Below are 23820 nucleotides of genomic sequence, written 5' to 3' on the forward strand. Positions count from 1 at the left end.
GGGCATTGCCCGGTTTCCCGGAAGCAGTTGACTGGCATGGCAGCCCCAAGGTCTGGTCCCAGGGTCTGGTCCCTCCTTGCAGGAGTAGGAGTCATTCTGTTACTCGGTTCTGCCCTTTGCCATCAGACATCTGCTCCTCTCCCTCTTTTATTCCTGCTAACCAGCCAGCAAGAAGACCAGGATTAAAATAGAAAGTGACCCATTTAAAAGCAGCCCCACTGGATTGGCCTTTCCATGGTTACAGATGATAAGGCACCTTTAAAGGGACCCCTATGCATTGGGCCTCGAGGGTCCCCAAGCATCCTAAACCAACAGATGCTGGTCCTTGCCTCTGCCGAGTTTAGAGTCCCCGTGGTGATGGGCCACCCATTGTCACTGGTACAAGTAGTAGTAGTTATAATGACAGTAGCCAAGGTATATTGAAACTTACTATGTGCCAGATGCTACTCTAAGCACTTTGCACGTATCATTTAATTTTTGCTGTGTTCCCTCTGAATTTTGCCTTCATGAGACTCTGAATCTTCTCTCATGAGTCAGCCGTGTGGGCCACAGAGAGATTCTCAGTCCCTGGCTGGGGAAGCCTGGCTCAGACACCACCCCAGGAAGTCCTAAGCTGGACCCCCCTTAGCATTCCCTTCTACCTCTCCGGGGCAGGGGCCCCAGGCCAGGCTCTGTACCCTAAGCCCTTGCTTTTTTGTGGTCCAACTTGTGGACAAGGAAGTCGACTTAACTAGAGGTGCTTTGTTTTGATTCCAAATGCAGGGGCTCCAAGGCGTTCCTGGACCAAAGGTAAGAAGAGATCACGTGACAGGTGCTGGGTGAAGGGGGTGGGGGAAGGCGCTGTGTCAGTGAAGGCAGAAAAGAGAGAAAATGCTTCAGAGACAGGGGACCCAGCTGACCCCTTCCCTAAATGAAATCATGTGACACTTCAGCCAGTGGGGTACCATTAGGACAGAATAAAGTCCTATGGTCCCGTTAACATCCATCATTGACACTGGGCAGGCTTTGGATTCAGAATTTTCCCATCCATCAATCAACCCTACAGACAGGTTAGATTCTTAACCAGTGATGAAATCCGTTTTCCATGTAACCTGCCCCAGACCCTTCACTCACCCTGAAGTATAGGTGGCAGACAGAGGGTGGCATAGCAAGGGACCCCTTCCCAGGACCAAGCCCACTGGACTCTGGCCTGGGACTCTCCCAGCTCCCACCCCCAGCATTTCAAATGGATAAGAGGGGCTGGAGGCTGCTGGCATGACAACAGCCCTTGTCTCCGACACTGGCGTTCTCCAGGGGACTGTTAGGCAGTTTCCTCTCCTGGTTAGTGTGGGAGCCTCAGAGCTCCAGTGGTGGCATTTCAGGCATTCACCATCCAGTATCTGCAGGGTCCCAGTTTTTCTGCTATGCAAATGGTCATCTATGCCAAAGCCTGACCTGGAACTGACCTATGGGTTTGTCCCTACTCCTGCCATCCCTTTTCCCTTTGGGGACCGCAGAGTTACCACAGAGATGCTCCGTAGTCACTGACTATAACGGAGGCAGAGCCGGGCTAAGGATTCAGCAATTCGTGGGGTCCCCGGCCTGCCACCCCTGGGTCAGCCACCTCTACCTGCTCCCTCCTCTATCTACCATCCCTCCCCACCACCCATCCCCATCTGCAGGACCCCAGAATGCACGAATGAGTCGTCTGGGCCATGCCCTTCTGTGATCTCGCCCATCTCCCTTTCCTTCAGGGGGAAGCAGGGCTAGATGGAGCAAAAGGAGAGAAGGGCGTCCAGGGAGAAAAAGGAGACCGAGGCCCTCTGGGATTACCCGTAAGTATCGTGGACCCGGCAAACCGGTGTGAGGGGCTTGGCCGGGCGGTCCTGAGGAGGTGCTGGGCAGGGCCCTGGGAGAAGGCCACTGGAAAACTCGAGGTTCTAGAGTTCTGAGCATTCCAGAGCTCCATGGGGTTCTGCTTTCCCACCTGGACAAGACCGTAGGCTCTAACTCTCTTACCGAGGGCCTCCTCTGGGCTGGCCCTGGCCTAGGTTCTGGAGGAATGCGAATCTGAATACGACAAAGCCCCCCACCCCAAGGAGGACCCAGCTGGGAGCCAGAAGGGGCCCGAGAACAGCCTTAGGCCCTACTTGTGCTTGTCTGAGGCAGTAAAAATCTGCCCTTAGTGGGGCCAAGCTTAGAGGCCTTGGGAGCACTGGGACAGTAGAGTATTCATGTCTCTCCTACTTTCCCAGGCAGACCCCAAGAGAGCCCCTGCTCTCTGCTCTTAAGCACTGGCCACGGCAGAAAAGCTTGCAAAAAGTCAGATCCTCCGGTCCCAGCAGCCTAAGGCCACTCACATCTTGGTTCCCTGAGATCTCTGATCTCAGCTAAAGGCCCCAGGTCAGGGCAGGGGCTGCTCAGAAGGCGTCTGCATCTCCGGATGTCGGGCCTGGACTGGGCGAATTCCTTTGCCCCAAGCTCCAGTGACTGATGGTCTCATCACTGTCTCACCTGTCTCCAGGTGAGCGCATCCCTCCACCCATCCCGGAGCCCTGGGCTCCAACCTCCCTCACACCCCAGTGAGGTTGGCACTCTTTTCTTGTTTGTTTTTCAAGATCTGGAAGGGACTTTAGGGTTCCCTATAATCATTTTATTGGTGGGTCCAGAGAAAAAAGTGAGTCACTTGAGGTCACATATGAAGTCGATGGCCTGGCTACACCAGAGGCTGCTCCTTCACTGAGGCCACAGCCTTGCAAAGGGCTCTTTCCAGCCACTGAGGCTTCCTCTGTGCTGGGCACAAGGCCAGTTCCCACCCCCAGGAAGCTGTAAAAAGCAGAGGAATGATGGGAAGCCCAGATGCCCCAGCTTGGCAGGGTTTGAAGGTCTGGTTAATGTAATCACAGCAACCAAACAGCAAGAACAAAAGGTATGATTACACCTCGTTAGTGCATCAAATGTGGGAATATTTAAGGAGCGGATTCGCTTGACAGACTACAGTAAACTGATGACTTTAGCAGACACTTTCCCATGTCTTAAGCTGTGTCCAAAATGACTAAGTACTCTTTACTATTAAAGCGCCTTCCTGCCCACCCCCACTCAACCACAAACCTCTCCTTGTTCACCTTCATGGCTCCAATAACCCTAGTGAACATTGGGGAATTCAGTCAGGGGTTGAAATGAAGACCGTACAGGTAATATAAACAAAGAAAGCGCCAGACGAAAGAAAAAGTACCCAGTCTATCTTTGATTTTTCAACTTTTGATAGAGACATGGGTACAGAGAAGTGCTTTGGCTAGCTTAGGAAAACAACAGAGCAAGCAGTGTTCATAAAGGGCAACTAACGTGGACGTCAGAGGGACAATAAGGAGTGGTGGGGACTGTGGTAACAGCCCTACTCAGTTCAGCTGACTGTTGCTTTGGGGGAATGAGGGTCCAGGATTTCTGCATATTCTAATTTTTCTAAGGAAGCTACACATCTGGCATTTGATGGGATATCTCCTCATTTTCTAATATTAAATCAAAATTATCTGCAATACTGCAACCCATACAAAACACGTCAGTGGCCCACGTATGGCCCCAAAAACTCCAGTTCATGCCCTCTGTGCGAGGCCTCTCAAGATAACTCAGTATTAACGCTGCACAGACAAAGTATATGGATGTTTAGCTAAAGTTCTGTTTTTAGGCTTCCCCTCAGTGTTTTACTTCATAGAGCAGCAGCCTGTGTTTCCAGGCACATCCTATTGCGTTCCTCTTATTTGCCCTACAGAAGTGGTTCTCAGTGCTGGCTGCACATTGGAATCCCCTGGAGCTTTCCAAGTATGCTATATTCTGTTTGAATTGGGCCGGGGTAGGGCCCAGGCATCTGTATTATTTAACATCACCCCAGGAGATTCTGACATTGTAGCTGGGTTTGAGAACCATAGCTCTCTAGGCCATAAGCAAGATTGGTCCCAGAATTACGTGGTCCTAAGACTGAGAAGCGAGGCCCTGTAGGATCCTGCTACCCAACACCCTTCCCCCAGGAGGAAGCAGCTCCCTGCCCTCCCTTACCTGGGGGTATTCCCCCACCTTTAAAATCCTGAGGCCTAGGCTCGTTCCTGAGGCTCAGTTGGAAGCAGATTTCAAGAATTCAGTCCTTATTGGCCTAGAGTGTCCCAGTTGCTCTCTCCCTGCTTTGTCTTATTGGCATCATCAGATAATTGTACCCCTGTTCTCCCAGGTGGGTTGTAGGGCAGCATCATAGCCCAGCATTGGAACAAGAACACTAATTCCCACTGTATATATCACTTAATGCTGCATAGGGAGTGGGTCTTAACAGCATCCCACCTGCCAGACAGTTTATTCCAAGGGATACATGGCCTTAGACCTCTGTCCCAGTCAGCTGCCCCTAAAGGCTTTTTCTATAAAAGAGGCCTTGTCTGGGATAATATGAAGGGACTGAGTTTGTGTTAAGCTTTGCAAACTGTAAAATGCCAGAGGAATGTCAGGCATCATTAGTATTGTCATTCAAGGCCCCAACTCCTCCCACCTAGCTGAAGTTGAAGTAGGCCAGCTTCTACCCAGATTTCAAAGCTGGATGCTGTAATTCAATGCTGAGCCTCCTGGGGTCCCCCAGTGTGGCCTCGCCCCAACAGGTATGCAAAAAAGGCTGGGAAGACCACCCTCACCTGGGCCCCACCTGCCATGTAGGCGCGTCTTCCCCAAGTAAGACTGGCTCCGGGAAGGATGCACTAGCTGTGGTTCCAGACACCTCTCCATGAATTTACTTTCTGTATCTCTTTCCCTGGAACACTACAATCCCTTGGAAGAGAGGTTTCTGAGAGAGGATGAAAGGAGAGAGGGGAGCAGGGGGCACAGAGGATCGGAACGGCCACCTGCACTGATCTCCACCCAGCTTGCTCAGCAGTTGGCCACACTGCACTCAGTGTCTCCATGTTTTTGTTGGTTTTCATGTGAATACATTACCTGTCCTCCCAAGCTTATTTCTCCCATTTTGTTTAATTACCAGCATTTATGTCTGTCCAGAGTCACTGCTTCACTCACCTCTTCCCTCCCTGGTCCCTTTTTCTCCCTCCCATTCCTCCCTTCCCCTTCTTTTGGTCAAACTGTTCCCTTTGTCCAGGGAGCTTCAGGTTTGGACGGCAGGCCTGGGCCACCGGTGAGTGTCACTTCTCCATTACCCCTCAACACCCCCCTACCCCACCCCTGGCCTGTAATCCCTTTCGTCTGTCCTGCTGTGGCCTCATTTTTTCAGTGAGGCATGCCTTATCCCACCACCAACACCAGAAAGTGCCATCTGTGCTCAGTTCAGAAGTGCTTATTCAGGCCTCTTGACCAAAGACAGCTGGCCTTCACCTAAATTTCCCTGTCCGTAGAATGCACCCAGGGTCCTCAAATCTGAATTTCCAGAACACTGGCTGTGGGGTGGGAGGCTGCTCCAGCAGCAAAGACTCTGTTCCTATAGAAGTGCTGACTTCAGCCTGGGACCCCAGCCCTAGGGGTTTGGGCCATGACTCATCCCCACCCAACACAACAGTGTCTGTATGTGCCCGTCATGCTGTGTTGTCTTCATGCTGTGAGCTCTGTCCATCTCCTGTCTGCCCACAAGGGCTTTCTAGTCCTGTGCAGCCACCAGTCTGGTGTGTACATGGGTGGGGACCGCACTGATGGGTGAGGGCAGGTGTAGCGCTTAGGAGCACACAGGCGAGTCCCAGCTCAGTGTTCTGACGGCATGTCACAACCACACCTTTCACTTCCTGTGGCACCACAGCTGCCCCCCACCACAGTCCCTTTCTTTCCATCCTCCTCGCACCTAGCACACCTTTCCCAGGTGGCCAGTCTGGGCTAGGGGCGTTATCTGTGGCTGGAATCAGAGAAACCATGACTTTCCTCTCAACCAGTTATTTCATTCATACTGGACGGAGGGGAGCAGTGCACATCCATATATTCTGTCCCCTTTGGACCTGAAGGGTTTTTTTCTTAAAAAATCAGTAACACAACCTTAAAGGAAAAGGTTGGGAAGAGTGATCCTGCCCTGCCAGGACATTTACTGGACACTTCCTAGGTGTCAGGCCCAGCACCAAATGTGTGACATGTATTCATCCATTCTAACCTGGCCGCAACCTAGGAAGCAGACACTCATGCTATTATTCCCATTTTACAGGTGGGAAAACTGATCCTTAGAGAAGCCAAGAAACTTCTCCAATATCACAGTTATAGGCCTTTGAGGCAGGACTTGAAGCTGGCCGGTGACTCCAGAGTGCTATTCTGACACTCTGTCACAGATGTCCACAGCTTTCCTTCTTCCCTCAAAGGAGCCACCGAGAACATCTTATCCTCTTTGTTATTTTCATGTAAAGTAAATCAGCCTTTCCCCGCCTTGCTCGTGCCCTGCCTATCGCAGCGACGTTCGGAGCACCACTGGGAACCGCCCACAGGCCCAGGCCCAGTCCTCACGTCCTGAGCAAGAACTATAATCACCGAGGCTGAGCAATAGGAAGCTTGGAAATCTAGTCGGGCCGGGAATTAGGAACCTGGAGAAGGTGTTTAATTATGCCTCAGCAAGCCCTGCTGTGGCTCTCATCAACACAGCTCTGGGCTGCAGCCCCGAGTCAGGAGTGCTTAGGACCCAGCTCCCTGCCAGGCCAGTGTCAGCAGACACCCGAAGCATACTAATCCACTCTCCAATCCAGCCTGTTCCCTAGGGCCTGGGATGGGGACAGAAGGCCTGGCCAGAGGCTGAAGGCCAGGGCCAGGGCCCACAGTGGGGGCGGGTGGCGTGGGCGGTGGCTGAATGACCCTCCCACGCCTGCCTCTGTGTGTGCATCTGCATCGGTCTCTGTGGCATGAAGACCCTCCCGCTGCATGTGGAGCTGCATCAGCAAAGGGGTGCCAGCCCCCGACCTCCCCACCCCTGGGATGGCGTCAACTCCCTCCCAAGCGCTTCTGGGAGCAAACTAAGCAACTGTTCTGCCGTTTTCAGCCTTGGCAAGCTTGGTTGTGAAACCAAAGGGGTACCTTCCTCAAATCTGGCTCTGAGGCAGGGGGGAGGTGCTCTCTCCCCGAGGCCCCCAAACCCAAACAGGAACGCGGCCTGGTCCAATGACCGCCCTGAACAAGCCTGGCCTCGCCAACCCTGAAAACTGGGCCTCTGGACCTTGCTCATCTCCAGGTGTCATGTGGGGCTCCCGGGGCTCCCCTCGGCGTCAGGACCCTCACCTCTGTGCTCTTTCACCTCCCCAGGGTACTCCGGGACCAATTGGAGTTCCAGGCCCAGCGGGACCAAAGGGAGAGAGGGTGAGTGCTCAGCGAGCCGGGAGCCTGGACCACCGGGACAAGGGGCCCCGCTGCCCCTCTCAGCCTCGGGTCCTCAGCCCCTGCGCCTGCAGCCCACAGGGCCACCGCGTCAGCCAGCCATCTCGGCCCCCATCCGTTCCTCCTCGACCCGGCGAGCACCTCATCCATGTCTTCTCTTGATGATCCTCCCAGCCCATGGGGTGGCAGGCAGGCCTGAGGTGCTCATTTTGTAGCTACAAGTGGACAGAGACTTGGAGAGCTTCCTTCACTCAGCTTCTGGTCACCTGGCATCGGTCCCAGGTGCCACACAAGGCCCCAGGCCCTGCTGTCACCGGACACGCCTCAATTCTGCAGTGATTTAGGGATACGGCATGAAACAGAGTGCCAGGTGGTGTTAGAAAACCTGGGAGACATCGAGAAGCCAGGAAACCTGTGCCTCAGGCCGGCTGCCAGGGGTCACGTCTCCCGCAGCCAGGGCGGGGCGGGCGGAGGCAGGAGAGTTCCGCGCGTCGGCTCCTCCCAGCCTGGCCTGGTTTCCGCACCGCGGGGCCTGGGGTCGCTGGGGGCCCAGCTTGGGTGCTGGACCTCTGAGTGGCCGTCTGCTGGCCTCTCCGCCTGCGGGAGCAGCTCTCCCTCTTGCCTTCTGCCGCCAGGGGCTCTGTCGCTGTGCTCTCGGGTCCCACGGCTGGCGGAGGGGAGGGAGGAGAGGGTGGGGAGCTTCTGGAGAGAGGCGTGGGCTTCCCTGAGATCACCAGCCACTTGGGGAACCAGGGTGGCTGCTCCGAGGGGTGACACAGCTTCGAAGAGAAATCAGAGCTTTCTTCCTCTCCCCGTTCTCCCCCGTCTCCCTGGTCCGTGCCCGTTTCCTGCTCCTGTTCTCCTCACCCCTGCTTCTGCCTCTGGCCAACTCGTACCCCTGCTAGACACTGTCCAGTCCTTCCTAAGCGCGTTGGGGGGCCAGGCTCTGTGGAGGGAGGGTGAGAGAGGCTTCCAAGCCCCCTCCTCGGGGCAGAGTCCTCAGCCGTCACCCCACCTTCACCCCGCCCTCCACCCAGCCCTCGCTTCCTTGTGTGGGGCGGGGGGGCTGTCTCTTTGAAGAGACTGGAAAGGTTTCCCAAGTTTTGTATGAAAACAGAAAATGGCTGACGGGAGGTTGTTACCATGTCAGAGAAGGCTTATGTGTTCTTTCTCCGGTTTCAGGGCAGCAAAGGCGACCCTGGGATGACAGGACCAATGGGAGCAGCTGGGCTTCCTGTAAGTCTCGTGGGCTCAGAGGCTGCTCTCCACCTGCCCTGGTCCCCCACAGAAGCACTGCCAAAACCGAACACCCAGAGCCTGGGGCAAAAAATCCAGGGCCAAGCGACAGTGCTCAGTTCTGTGGCAGTGGAAGCAGCCAACAGCCACTAGCCCACCCTCTAGAACTTCCCCGCCGGGCACCGCTAGAGGCGAGCCCTGGAGCACACGGCCCCCGTTAGGGAACCATGTCCTCAGCCGTGTGCACCGTCTGACCGGCTGTAGCAAACACAGATGAGCACCTTCTGCCGCAGGGCTCTGTGCTCAAGGCAGCGGGGGTCTCACAGGTGAATGTGCCACGGCCCGTACCCTCGAGGAGGGACCGAACCTGGTCCAGATCACCATCAGGCAAGGTGATCCTGAGACGGGCAGCTTCCCACGGGACTGGCTTTCCATTTGCAGCCGACGTCTCCTTGCTGGCTTATAGAAGTCGGCTGCCTACAAGAGCCAGGACTTTGGTTTCCCACCCGCTTGAAGGTCATACACTTGTTCGTGGGTTCCATGCTCGGCTGTGCTTTGGCTTAGTAGGCACCTCCAGCCAGTTTTTGCCTTGTGCCCACTCCCCAGCTAAAGACGAGGGGAGCAGCTGGCACCTTGAAAAGAGGGGCTCAGGAGCTTTGGAGTCATTTTTCTAGCAAGAGGCTGGTGGGAGAGCCATCCAAATACCTGTCCTTCCAAGAGAGGTCTCTGCGCCCAGACCGTGTCCTCAGCATGAACCATCTAGAAGAACTCGGCCGCAGGCCAGGGCATTGGTGCAGAGTGGGAAAACCAGAATTGTGTTTGACTTTACCCATAACTCGTTATCTGTCTCTAGGTCAAGTTCCTTGAGCAGTTTTCTCCTTTGTCCCCCTTCTGTAAAATGGGGATAATTAAGCCTGTCTCCGATGAATTAGGCACCGGTAAAGAGCTTTATGAGCCTGGAAGGAAGGACTGTACGGCCATCCTGTGCTTTCTCATTAATGTGTCTTCGTTTCTCTGATTTATTGCAGGGTTTACACGGACCACCCGGGGATAAAGGAAACCGGGTGAGTCTGAGTCCTCGCACTTTGGCTCTGGTTACTAATGTCATCATAGTGAGGTGGAATGACCAACTGGGGATTCCTGACCCAACACGAAAATACAGTTTTTCCTGATATATCATCCTAAATTAAAAGGCTTTATAGTGAGGGGCTTCATCCATAGCGTTACAGGGAGCCCGGGACCTAATCTTGAAATTGAAGCATGTATTTTTCCACGTGGAAAGGGGAGGCTGAATCCCAGGGCAGCCATCAGATTAGCATTGCCATCCAGTAACAGTAGTCATGTGCCCAGCTCTCTCTAGGTTGCCCTGATAATGGGCCCCTAAATGATATTTTTATATCCATCGTTGCTGAGTCCTAGTCTTCTGACACTTAGTTTTACCAGGCATCCCAGGCCACTGGTGAGAGAGAAAATAAATCCCAGTTCCAAGAACAAGCAGACAGCTGTTGTATACAGCCAATCCTTTAAAAAAACTATCCCAGCCATTATTTCTCTTGGGAAGAATTGGCAGGACTGTGAAACAAATCATGCCTTTCGAGGCCCCCAGCTGTCCCTTTGGTTTCTGCCGTGTTCACCAGGACGCAGTTACTAAGCGTCTGTCCACAGCACCCACAGCCACCTGATGGCACATGACACGTGGCACGTTTGTGCCCAGGAGAGATCATCCCACTACATCTGAACGAGGGATGACTTTTGGGTTCCTTTCTAGAACGTCTCATTGGCTGCCTCATCACATGGGTTCTCAGTGGGATGCACGTCCCCTAGAAGCCCAGGAGCATCTTCTAGTGGGAATAATACCCAAGGATCTTAGAGGTAAAAGAGGAGTGGGACGAACCGATGGAGAAACGAGGCCCTGAACTATGATAACATGTTCTGAGTTCCCAGGAGTGTTAGAGCAGGTGGCTTCCAGAACCCAGGCCTTCTGCTGATCTTTGAACACCGATAGCCGTGTTTATGGCTAGAACATGCCAGAATCTGTACGTTTATATCTGACATCAATGCAAGTCTCTTCCATTTAAGATCGATTTATCGAACGCTTCCATATTCCTAAATTTTCCTTTCTGGCAGCTGGTCAAAAGCAATCAATTTGTCCCATCTATTCTATGAACAAGAAGGAAGAGACAGAGAGACCCCTCCCAGACCGTCCATGGGGAGCTCAAGTCTAGGAACCCCTGGAATAAACAGACCTACTTCCAGAAATGGGCCAGCCTGTTCAGGCAGGCTGGGAAGCCCACCTTCATTACTGTGGCATCCAAGAATTTAGGCCACTAAAATAATTGATCATTGCACCTCTCAGTTGACATACTAACCTCCTTTCTAATTCATGTCTAAAGTGTTCCGGTGTTCTTTGTTAATTCGATTAACACTTGTTAAACCTATCTCTTATGACTTTTTCAGTTGGCTTGAGGCACTGGGCATTTGAAGGCTGCAAAGCTAGTCCTCCCATTGGTGGTGACTGTGTGCTCTAGAGGACAGGCAGGTGGACAGGGGCGGGAGGCTGGTGGCTCTGATGCTCAAGGAACAGAGGTCATTGAATAAGCCGCTGAGTCCCCACGATCCAGTGGGGAAATATTTCTTCTCCACTTGCCGTGTCCAAGGTTTTATACACTTCCCCCCAGTCCCACATATAAATCAGCAATACGTCAGTAAAAGTCAAGTCCAGAAAACAGGCAAGGTACCTGAACCTTCCTCTGAGCGCACCATAAAGAACCAGTCGACTTCTTCTGAAGGGCAGGTTTCCAAATCAAGGACCAGCTTGTTCTTCCATCCAAGACATCTGACTCTCTGGATACCAGAACATCCTAGAAGAGTCCCACCTACATCTCACCTCCTCTTCCAGACCTCTTTATACCACCAGCCCTAACAGGACTTCTGAGGGGAGAGATGAGGGCTTGGTAATAAAAGCCTACAAAATGAAGAAAGGTCCAGGCAGAGTCAGCGCTGTGCCCTGACCAGTGTTTTCTGGTGCCTGGAAGCTCAGCATGCTGACCCTTTTGTCAAAGTAAAAGGCCAGGAGTGCTTAGATGACATTCTAGTTGGAAGCTTCACTGTTTCTCGTGGAGGTGAAGCTGGAGATGTTCAAAACACCCGTGCCCACCGAGTGTGGAAGGGGGCTCCCAAGCTTTGCCCCCTTCACACCCGGGTTCCCCATCAGAGAGGCTTGGGCGGGCGCCCCAGCGTCTGTTATCCTATCTCACAGCCTTAAAGCCATGCTTCTCCAAGTCCCGCCAGAGGATGGTCTTGGAGTCTCCTTTCTGCTCATGGAAGGAGGACGGTCCTTGTAGTGGTGGCCAAGGCCCAGAGCCCAAGATAGGCAGTTTTCTAAGGGGACACACATACCAGGGGAAAGATTCTGTCCTTGTCACTAGGGGCATTCTCCTGTCCCTTAACAGCTCTGTGAATTTGGCTCAGGAGCCACTTTTAGGATGAAACAGTCCATCAGAGGATAAAGGGTGGTGTGAATTTGGCAATTTGGGTACCAGGAAAATGGGGTGTAACCGTGGAGCTGCCTGCAAGCCAGCCAACTGAAAGGTCTGAGAGCGTGCGGTGAGGCTCCTCCCACTCTGCGAGAGGTGCCATCTGGGGTGTGTGTGTGTGTACATGTGCGTGAGTGTGGGAGAGTGCACGTGTGTGCCTGGGTGTACATGTGTGTGTGCATGTGTGTGCACGTATATGTGTGCACACTTGTGTGTGTGCGTGTCTTGCTTCCCCAGGCCCCCTTACCTCCTAGCTCTCCCTCCCTCCTCTGCTCTCTGTCTCGGCCTCAGCCTGCTTCTTCTTTCCTTTACTCCTTCACTATTTCTCCCTCTAGATATGTTCACCCCATTATAATAATCCCATAGCCCGCATCCTTACCCTTCCACTCCCCCAACTTCAACTTATTTCCTCTAAACGCAGTTTTGTACGTTTACTTATTTTTTTAAGAAACCCCTGCCGCTTGACTCTCTTTGCCCCTCTCCCGTACCAGCTAGAATCCCCTCTGCACCAGGGCCCTTTTCGTGTCCTCTTCGGAAGAGGGGAGCAGGGAGGATGGAGGTGAGGTTACTACTCTACTGTCTTCAAGGGGCACCCAATTAAGGCTATTTCCTGTGCCCTTAGAACATGACGGCCCAGAGTGCAAGTTTCCCATCCTGAAGGGACCACCGCCGACCCTCTGTTACCCACAGGCACATCATCACCATCCCCCGCTCCCCGGGAGCTTCTCTCACCCTCTGAATTTAGGGAACTGTGCTCACTTTTGCACTGGCCTGACCCAAAGAGAATAAGGGGCCACATTCCTGAGAAAGTTTCCCATGGGGCTTCCCCCTCCAAACAGCTAGTGGTTTTGCTTGTCCACTGTCTGCAGATTAATCGTGCCATGACTTCCTCATTGGTGGGCATATCTTAGAGCCAATGAGATGACCCCTAAGATGCATATACATGTTTCCTCTTAAACACATCTTATTTTCTAAGTAAGCATCTGCATTTTAGAAAACTCACTTAGAAAGATGTGTTGGCAATTGCAGGCAACCTCTGGAATCAAGGAATGTGGGTAATTTCCAGAGACCTGGAGAAACGTCAGAAGTATTCTTATCCATTGCCTCCCTCTAAGGAACCCTGCAGCCTTCCACTGTGGGAACACGGTAGACACAAGACCGTGCCGCTGGCAGCAGCCTTGGCTCCTGTACTGGCTGACAAGAAGTAGCGATCGTTACTGCTCTCTTTATGAAGCCACTGTCATTTACTGAGCACCTACTGTATTAGTGCACATTTAGTGTTAAGCGCTAAATGTGCACAAAGGCCTCGCAACAAAGTGTTTTTTTTAACATCTTTATTGGAGTATAACTGCTTTACAATGGTTTGTTAGTTTCTGCTGTATAACAAAGTGACTCAGCTATACATATCACAACAAAGTTTTGAGGGAGGTATTATTATCCCCATTTTACAGATGAAGAAACTGAGGCTCAGAGAGGTTAAGTAAGTTCCCAAAGTCATGTGGCTGATAAGAGGCAAATCCTATTCTGGCTCCAAGCCTTTGCTCTGACCACTTGGCCACCCACCCCAAGGGACACTGTGGAAGCCCCCAAGCATTAGACAACCGGCCTTCTGTAGAGGAGGAGAGTTCCCAGGAAGACTCTCCAGGGGCACACTTGGCCCCCTTATAGAGAAACCCAACATATAAAAATCCAAACTCAAACTCATTACAAAGAATTTCCCATAGCCCTGCTTTAAATGGAGAGTGACCCTGACACATACAAAATAGGGTTCAGTTTAGAAAGACGATGTTTACTGAAGCTTTTCAGAAACAAATGAATTTCTTGAACCAACATACCCATATACAAATAGCTGCCTATGACTTCAGACCAGGATGGACCAGAGACACACATAAAATGGGAGGATCCAGCTGAGAACCAGGTGCCCCCTATGAGCCGTGGACACAAACATATACACGTGCACTTGTACACGCATGTGCGAGCACACACTAGTACATGCACACACTTGTGTACACATGTGTAAGCTCATATACACACATGCACAACCATGTATGTGCACACGCCTACATGCCGCATTCACATCCACATGCACACACACCCCAGGGCTCTAAACAAAATCACCTTCCCTCCTCATAGAATATCAAATAGAATATCAAAGGGATGAAAACCCGTTGGGACAAAAGCTGTCAGGCCAGACCCTTTCAAAAATGAACCCTCAAAGAGAAGGAAGTGGGTCCCCAGGTTCATTATAGATGCACTCTGGGCTCAGAATTAGCAAAACTGGCCACCAGTATCATCCATCTGCATTTCCTCCCACCTCTGGCTCTCAGCCTATTGCTCCCTGCCCCTTCCGCACCTGCCTTAGCCAAATTCTCAGGTTCTTGGAGGGGTGGGCTAAGGGACTGACCCCTAATCCTACTGGGGAGAATATCCTAATTGAGAGAATCTATTTTTCCCTCTTTCATTCTTTTTTTTTTTTCTGTCTCTAATGTTAACACATGAATGATCCTAAAGTTTTTATGTTATTTTTTTTTCTTGGACTAAACCATTATTTACAGGGGGAGAGGGGGAAGAAAGGCTCTAGAGGGCCTAAGGGGGATAAGGGAGACCAAGGAGCGCCTGGATTAGATGCCCCCTGTCCACTGGTATGTTTCCATCTATCACTTGGTTGTTCTGGGTTTTTCCTTGAGGTTTGCAAGCTGGAAACAAAGAAGGCAAATAAAAAGATGAAAACCAAATGACTCCACTGATGCTACCAAAACCGACCTGTTCATGTGGCTGATGAAATTCTGCCTGCTCTTGGTGTTGCCCTAAAACCACAGCTGCAAGTCATTCCCGCTAAAGCCCTTTCCTTTGAAGATGCGGAACAATTGATGTGTGGAAACGGAGACACCAGGAGGAAAGGGATTTGGGAGCAGGCCTTGGCTCTTAGCTCCAGGCTGGCTTTGGAAGCCAGTGTAGCAATTGGGAAACCCACCCCACATTTGCCTTCTTCGTTTCATGGCCACCTCTGTGGCCAGCAGTTCAAGCTGTCTGAATCCCCACTTGGTCAGGATGCAGGACACTGGGGTTAGCGTCTCCTGAGGGCCATCTATGCCCCAAACTGGGCAGAATGAGGCCAGAAAGGGGCTTTCATACACAGCCTCCCAATGCGCACCAGCCATCCGGCTAAAACCTGTAAAGCTGCAGACCAAAATCTGTAGACAGACCCCCAGGAAGCCTTCCCAAACCAGCCAACGAGGAATGATTCGTGGCACATATGCCAGGCTTCTCAAGTGTCCCTCGACCCATTTGAAGGTCCTGAAATTATGATGCGCTAAAGTTGAAGTTCACCTGTGTTTACTCCAAGTGAGTCTAGATGGAGAGGGGGCTCGATGTACACGTTCCAGAGCTCAACTCTCGCAGGAGCCAGAGAGAGCGCAAAAGCTGAACTGGGGTGACGGGAATCAACTGGGATCTGGGGTTTATTTATAGATGCCTCGAGGGTCCTGCATCCTGGCCAGGGTAGGACAGGGCCTCTCCACGCCACAGTCGGAGCTGGCCAGCCTTGACCTAAATAATCATCGTGGTTGGTTTTGTGAACAGGGACACCGAGGTTTTAAAGGAGAGAAAGGGGAGCCGGGGTTACCAGGGCTGGACGGACTGGATGCCCCGTGCCCACTGGTATGGCATCACCCTTCCTTGCCTGCATGGCCAGTGTGGGCTTCCCCACGTGTGCGGCTTGTGCCTGCGTGCCTCTCCCGCTGCCCTGCACACTCCCGCTTGTCACTCTTCACTCTGTAGACACCAAGGGTCACCCTGCCTTAGCTGGTCCTCAGGGGGCTCCCGCCACGTTCCCCTCTTGCATGCAGAGTCTGCCAGGATGCTTTCTTGGCTTCCTCCTGCAGCTGCTTCAAAAGCCCATCACCTTAATGTGAGCGGCCCTCCCCACCCGATGCCAACCTTAGCTGCATCAGACCCTCCTTTCAGAACTGCTTCTAGACAAACCTGCCACCAGAAAGAAAGCCAGGGAAGTGGATTCTCAGGACAAGTTATTAGGATTGTGACTTCTCTTCCTTCACACACTGCAGTTAGTTGGAAAAGCGTTGGCAAAGCATTTCAATGAGATGCCTGAGTTGGCCCCGTGTCCCGCTCCACTCCAGCATCGCACGATTTAGCAGAGGAAAGACAGGCACCTTATGAACACAGGGAAGAATGAGGAGTTCTAGAACCAAAGTAGAGGAGGGGGTACGCTGACTGTTCTTCCGGCATAGATCTGGGATCACTGCCCCGGTGACACCCCCAGAACCAGGGGACGGTCCAAAATCAGGATTCTAGATCCTGTAGGGTTCATCCTTTTTGCTTAAATCCCAGAAGACACTACAAGACCCTCCCTTGGTTTCCCTTTTTTTTTTTTTTTCGTCTTTAGGTGGTTCACAACCAAAAAGTCTGGAAGAACCTGGAAAGGTTGAGAATGTAGTTAAGGAAGGGAAGGGAGAGACAGGGAGGGAGGGGAGACATTTAGGACCCGCTCCCAAGCATGTCCCACCTAAGTGGTGGCATTTCTGGTCCCGCTGGGCCCAGTCCCTCTCCAAGCAGGGACACCCGAGGCTTCTACAGCAATCCTTTCAACATACTGCAGGGGAAGCAGAAGAGGGCACTTCACTCCAAGGCAATTGGCTCAAAAACTTCCTGCTCTCCTAAATTTCTGGAGGAGGTTTGGAGCTCATGGATCTAGTTTCATACCAGTAATTGTCAGATGAGCATTCCCAGCCTCACATCCCCACCCCAGGGTAACACAGGAATTATCTTTGAACAGAAGAGAAAAAGTTATTAAAAAAAAAAAAAAAAAGATGCTGTGTGACCCTGACAGGTGACCATAGAGCCCCTTGAAGGGAGTTTTTAGGACCACACAGGCAACACAAAGGACGGCAGAGCAAGCAGCGTCGCAAGCCTCCCGTTCCCGCCGCGCTCCCCACCTTCCCACCCCCACCTTGAACCCCCAGCATGCAGCGCGCACCTCACAGGCGCCTTTCTCAGCCGTGGAATCTCCCGCGCCCTCCACGGCACCTCCGTTAACCAAGCAGCCAGGCGTCCCCTCTGCCGTGACCCTTCCCACGATCTGAACACTTGAGTTCTGCCGGCTGCAGCCTGGCTTCCCTGCTTCTCACCCACACACTGTCACTCCCCTCTGCCTGCCCAGCCCTCCTCTGTCCCCCCTGCCACCATCCACGTGCCAATGGGAATGCCCCTGTGGTCCACGGAGGCTCCTCTCCCTTCCAGAGACCATGTGAAGTGTCGTATTGTGGCGGGCTGGGGAAAGGGACAGAGGTTTTCATGGAACCCTGGGATGCACCACCTCGCCCTGCAGACCCTCCCAGACCCAGAAGGGACAATGAAAGTTATCTTGATTTGACCTTTAATGCAAACTGGCATTTTCTCCAATAACATTTGTGTGTTACTTTTGCTGTGGAAGTGTACATGCCTTGCCTTTCTTGTTTCTCATTGTTACTGTTCACCGTCTCCTGCGCTGTGTTACTGTGGACGTGGGGCAGGGCTTGGGGGCTGTTGATCAGGAATTTTAGTACAAGGTAACTAGACTTCTGTGGCCCCCATGCAGGGCCGGCTGTCTGCTGGATGCCAGGTGAGTGGTTTCGGCACCTGTCATGGGTGGATGAGTAGGTCCAGGGCACAGGGTGCTCCCATTCCAGCTTCGCGGGGGCTGACCACTTGCTGCGGTCCCCTGAAACCCCGTGTGCATCTCTTTCTCTGCCCTGGAGCCTGGAGTTCTAAAATCTGGGCTGCAATTCTAATAGACCCGGACTGAGAACCAGATCTTTGCCCTGGTTCAACCTCACCCTCCCCACCTGCCTCTCAGTGGTTTCTAGGTTCCCGCAGGGAGTGCCAGAGCAGCCAGGATAGCAGGGCCCGAGGAGACTCGGGACATCCTGAGGCTGTAGGTGCTCCGGAGGTGCACCGGCAAAGGGGACAAGGGCACCTGGTGGATTCCCATTCCACCACTGCCTCTTCCCCCCAAGTCCCCAGCAGTGGCTGTGCCAGGAGCCCTGCCTCCTTGCTGAAGGCACCTCAGGCCCACGTTGCAATGCCTGTGAAATCATCCCTCCTCCTCCTTACTGATCACCAGATGGGAATTGCCCAGATGTCCTCCCCCAGCTGCTAAGGAAGAGAGAAAAAAATCAGAGAATGGGAGAAGTGGGGGGCGGTCGTTTCATAGAGCCGCACCTTCCCCAGGTTTTACAGAGGAGGAAACTGAGGCCCCCAAGCGCTGAGTGACACCCACAGGCACCCCACACTCAGTACAGCCCGAGGGGAGACCAGCAGGCCTCTGGTCTCTCCTCTCCACAGCATTCAGGTCACCTCTGCTTGCTGAGCCCACAGGCTAGCATCTTGGCCTTGCACTGTAACTACATGTGAGCTTGGCCAATGGGCAGACGGGCGGGCTTGCTTCCTGCCTCCTTTCGGCTCGGCCCTGGGGTAGAGAAAAGAGACAGACTATATCAGGGGGGCCGCACCCTGATCAGCCGCCGCAATGTTTGTGGCCCTTGTTCCCCCTGTCCTGCTGCTTGGTGGGCCGTCCCGCAGAGTCTTGAGCCGTCTGCCTTCCTTCCTCACTGCAGGGTGAAGATGGCTTGCCAGTCCAGGGCTGCTGGAATAAGGTAAGGTTTCCCAGGGTTCTAGTGCCTTGGAGCAGCGGTGTCCTTGGGCTCCTTTCTCTATGGTGGAATAAAGCATGCACGATTTCCATTCTGGGCCTTTCTGCAGATGAGGTAGCAAGACATGGGTCAAAAAAGGAACGATCCCACCAGCAGGGTGCCCATTAAACACCCTCGCACTCACTGCACAAAATTGAGAACATTTAAAAATGATTTTTAAGGCATCCGCAAACCCGAGTGTATGGAATTTCCATGTAGTCAGACAGATAAAATCTTTATGCTTTGTGTGGTTAAATTATACAATACTTCTCCTGCAAGGAGTTCTAAACCATGTTTTAAAATTAGTTATTATTAGCTAGTCTCATAGTGTTCGTAGGAGGCCATTTAAGCCATTATCCAGATATAGGAAATCTAAGTTTTTTAAACTATAAAGTCACATAGATTCTATACCTCCTCCTAGAGATTGGCCAGCTCACCACTCTACCTTGCCCCTTGAACTTAAGCTGTCAGAGCTCCACGCTTCTGCACATGAGACCTGCAGCCCAACCTCTCTTGGGTTCCCAGAATTCCTACCAGCAATGAGGTTTCATTTGTTCACACTTGCCCCTGCATTTGCCATCATTAAAGCCACCTGACAGCACTGGGCTGTGCCCTTACATGCAATCACCCCACTCATCCAGGGCCTCCAAAGTGCAAGGCTCCCCGGCATGACCAGGGCCACTGGTTTGCTAATCCAGAAGCCCAACTTGGTCCTGGCAAAGGTAGCAGCTGCCATGCAGTCCCACCCACGGCCTCCCTCCACCTTGCCTCCCACTCAGAGACTTCATGCCAGACCTTTATCACTGAGGTCTCAAGGTGTGGGTTCATCCTCATTAAAGGGCTGGAGTCCACTACCTGCCTGAGAGTTTGCGCTTAGCTAATCTAGTCCTGCCCAGTGAAAGCAGTCACACTTACAATGAGATGAATACAATCCTCTGGCTAAGTGCCCACAATCTCATTAGTTCACGGGATTCAGTAAAAGCAATGAAACCACCCAGGTACCTAAAGCACCCCTAACCAGAGAAAGGGAAAGCTCAGCCCTCAAGGGAGATGATGCCTCCCCAAGAATCTCTCTCGCTGTGCCTCACCCTCTCGGTGAGTTCCTGTAGACCTAGTTAGCTCCAAGAAGGAAAGGGGTGTGTCCCCTAAGAAAAAAGATTTTCTTCTTCAAGGTTGCTGTGGATGGTTAGGAGATAGAAATGGTTGGGCTTAGCAGGGGAAGAACAGCCTACTCTCGAGAGCTACAGTGTCTGGGAGAAGCAACTAGAGAGCCTGGTGTCTGTTGGTTCACACCATAAATTCATTTTGGGAAGATGCAGTTAATTCAACAGCCAGGCCTCCAAAGGCAGCATAGGGAGAAAGTGCCCTCTAGTGGCCAGGATGGGGAATGACTGGAAAGAGAAAGTGGTTTCCCACCCTCAGGATGCTGAGAGTCAGCACCAGGGTCTTGGAACGAAGGGGGTTCCTGGCTCCCCCAGTTCCCCTACCCAAAGCTCCCATCCAACCCAGAACAAGACCCACCTCGTTTCCCACAAGGGAAATAAACACTCACAGACCAACTGACACTAACTCCATGTTGCTTTGTGTTTGTTTTTGTTTTGCAGTGATGCCTCTAACCTGGGATTGACCTGTGTGTGTGTTTGTAAATAGAATATTTATTTTTATACAGTTTTCACTTTTTGAAAATGCCCGAAGTATGATGCATCTTACAGATTATTAAAAAAAAGGAAAGCCTGCATATTTTGTACAGAAAACACCAACCTCTTCCCTTTTGTTTACAAGATGTTTTGTATACGTCTAAGACTCTAATACACTTTTCGTTAGTGAGTACGGCTGTACGTTTGCATGATATTTGTGCACACTTATTAAGTATTGAAGCTTAATAAATTATTGTGTTCCAGTGCCAAAGGGGGCCAACCAGCACTCAGGTGCTGGCTAGTTTATGTGTGACTTCAGAGATACGTGGAGTTCCATGGTGTTTGCTAAGCTAGGTGTGTCTCAGAATATTTTAAACTCTTATGGATTTTCATTATTAAAAAAATTAAACATGGCAATTCTTGATCCTGATTCATCACTAAATTAAATACATTCTTTTCTTGTGAAATCAGGAAGTCCCAGAAGCGGGGGTCCTCAGAAGTTTAATGGTTTGAACCATTAAGTCCAACAGAGGGAGGGCTGGGATTATATTAAGCAATGTCTATTATAATGTACCCCAAGTTCATTACCGTGCCACGTGAGTGTGTAAAGTTCAGTTGTGCTGAAACCCTCGAAGCCCCCAAGGTTACAAAGGGCTACTTGCTACTGCTTTTGTTTTTTGGTGGGTTTTTGTTTTTCTTTCTTTTGGGCTGCAATCACTAGTAGCAGCTATTGCTGATGATGGCCATTCGTTTGCTATAGATTTGCAAGGTCTACTCACAACTAGCAGTTGAAAAGTTTGCCTCACAACCATTCCACTCCAACAAAGAATGCTCAGAAAACAGGAATCTGGGCAAGATATTGGCAATCTGAAGCTGTTTTTATTTTTTAAGAAGCAGAGTTTTACAGTTTTCTGTACTGTTCTTAGTATAGTGCTTATAAAGGTCTTGCTGCTTATAAATAAAATAAACCTATTTTAAAGACTAGGTAAGTATTACCTATGGGGCAGCACACAGGTTTACTGTTACGTGTTACAACATAATTGGTGCTTCTAGAGGGCTTGAAAATAACGAAGTACTTGGGTAATTTAAACACCCCCCCATTTTGTTTGCACTTTAGTTTGTCTTTATATGTATATCCTTTCATCATAGACAGTACAAAGTCACACTGAAACGGAGACCCTGTCCACGCATGGTAACAGAAACTCCAAGTTAATGAGCTTCACATTCGTGCGACCCCTGCCACATTGTGGGGTGAGGTCGCGCTCACAGACTCTTATCTTCATGGGACCACAACATGCTGCCCAGACCCCAGGGACCTTACCAGCATGCTTACCAAACATCCACTCAGATATTTTGGAAATCAGACACCTTTCCTCCCCTGAGTCTTGGCTTCCGTGTTTGAAAAGTGAAGCAGTTGAATTAGAGCTGCTGTCTGTGGTCATCTCTCCCCTCCACTGGTGGCAGAGCATGAGGGACCCAGGCCCCAGCCACCAGCTGGTACACGTTGCTCTTTCTACTGAGGGAGCATTCCAGGATGCCGCACTCCCCCGATAATCCTCAGCCCAGGGATGTTCCTCGTCCCGAGCCTGCTCCCCAGAAGCTCCACCAGGCACAGTGAGGGCAAGCCTGGCCCTTTCAGGGGTTAAGACAATATTTTAATTTTCATTTCTTTTAAACTCAAAAGAAAAAAATGAATATATAATCATGAATCCAGCCAGGGTTATATTTATCTTTCTACCAGAGCAGTCACAAAATATAATTTTTTTGTAGTTTTCTGGAGGAAGGAGTCCACACAGGCAAAAGTGCCCAGAGCCCCTGAAAGTCGTAGCACAGCTCTGCCCAGCCTCTGCTCCTGGAGATGTGCTCTTGCCCTGGCTCCACTGACTTATGCCTTCTGCAATGCCACCGTCCTCACCTCCACCCCCTCATCTGAGGTCCTGAGGAATCAGAGTATAACCTGGTTTTCCTAGACCCACCGCCTCATTCCCTTTCAGGGTCTCACTGGAGCAATCAGAGCCCACTGATGATCTCAAAGTAGAGTCAAACATAAACTGGAAAGATCCAGAAACTGAGATTCTGTGTTAGCTGAAGACCCTGAATAACTCTTGAGCAAACCAAAACCTTACTCTGTTTCCATCCTGGTGTTATTATTCATTTATTTATTACACCTCAGCTAATAAATACCACAAAGGATTCAAAGTCACTTGCAAGAATACAGATAATAAAATAGAAATATGTGTAAAGAAGAGTTTAAACGTCAGAGTCAAGGAAAAATAAATCAGAGGCAGTGGCAGGTGAGCCCAGGGTAGGCAGGGAAGAACCTCACACATTTCACCCCCAGGGGCCTGGTGGGCAGAGAAAAAAAACAATCAGCCTGGTTTCAGCATCCACACTGCCCTCCCCTGGGGGGCAGTTCACTGAGGCTGGACGCTGTGTACACACACTGTCTCCCACCGGGGTTTGGTGCCTCGTGTATCCTCAACCCGGACGTCCTCCCCATCACAGGGCTGCGGGCGGCACACTCCCAAACCCCAGGCTCCTGACATCAGGGAGCCCCAGGCCTCACTACTTGGACCTTAACCCAACTCAGCTCCATGTCAGATGGGTTAGAAGCAGGGAGACAAACGGTCAGGAAGCAGGGGGGCTCAGCACTCATGCTGGCAGACAGGAGAACAGGAAGAGGCAGGTGCTAGAGGGACGGTGCGGTGCGGGGAAGGGGGCAGGTGCCTTGCAGGAGGGATGGACCAGGGGGCGCCGCACAAAGCGCTGGTGGCAGAGAAGGCTCGGGGAGGTTAAAATGCTCACTCTGGTCCTGGGGACTTGCAGCGCCCCCGTGTTGAGAGCTGCTCGCTCAAGGAGTGAGTGAGGCACCAAGCCCTGCCCGGGGGACAAATCACGGCCCTGTTGGTGAATGTTCTCTTGGACCTGCAGGCAGCTGGTCTGGAGAACCACCTTCTCTGGTTCGCTCCCCTCCCCATGCGGTGGCACCAAGCGCACCTTGTAGCCGGCACTGTCTGCTTGGAGACTTGCAAACACCCAGCTGGACAAAAGACTGAGCCAGTGCCCTCATGGGTGACAGTGTAACAGAGTCCTCTAGGCCCAGATAAGGACTCTCATCAAGGTCAGCCACTTGTGCCTGCGCAGTCATGAGGCCAAAGGAAGCCCCACCTTGCTCAGGAGGTGACGGCCCTTCCACACACCCCACTGCCCCATCGCAGCCTCCCCCAGTGCTTCCTTCCTGCCTGGCCTCCCTTCCCAGGGCCCGCTCCACCTGGCAGAATGGAATACCACAGACGTGGGGAGGGTCAGGGTCAGCCCGTGAAGGGGGAGGGCACTGGCTAGGAGTCGGGAGCCTCAGCTCCCAGCCCTTTCTATCTGGCTAACTATCTGGCCTAGGGCAACGCACTCCAAGTCTCAGTTTCCCCA

At 51.9% G+C, this 23820-nt stretch overlaps 1 protein-coding gene across 1 annotated transcript in view; it reads left to right on the plus strand.

The window, feature by feature from the left end:
* The window catches only part of COL13A1 (collagen type XIII alpha 1 chain), a gene marked incomplete at its 5' end in the record, with an annotated part of 111037 nt that extends 90218 nt beyond the window's left edge, over positions 1-20819 (plus strand). Inside the window, 9 exons of the mRNA XM_082642849.1 lie at positions 763-789; positions 1734-1814; positions 7225-7278; positions 7371-7496; positions 8479-8532; positions 9561-9596; positions 14624-14710; positions 18683-18721; positions 20362-20819. Of these exons, the coding sequence (XP_082498975.1) occupies positions 763-789; positions 1734-1814; positions 7225-7278; positions 7371-7496; positions 8479-8532; positions 9561-9596; positions 14624-14710; positions 18683-18721; positions 20362-20364 (507 nt within the window). The 3' untranslated portion in view covers positions 20365-20819. The remainder of the gene's footprint in view (positions 1-762; positions 790-1733; positions 1815-7224; positions 7279-7370; positions 7497-8478; positions 8533-9560; positions 9597-14623; positions 14711-18682; positions 18722-20361) is intronic.
* Positions 20820-23820: the final 3001 nt, after the last annotated feature.

Source organism: Mesoplodon mirus (assembly GCF_964341445.2).
Source record: "Mesoplodon mirus genome assembly, chromosome: 2".
In the NCBI taxonomy this organism is placed as follows: domain Eukaryota; kingdom Metazoa; phylum Chordata; class Mammalia; order Artiodactyla; family Ziphiidae; genus Mesoplodon; species Mesoplodon mirus.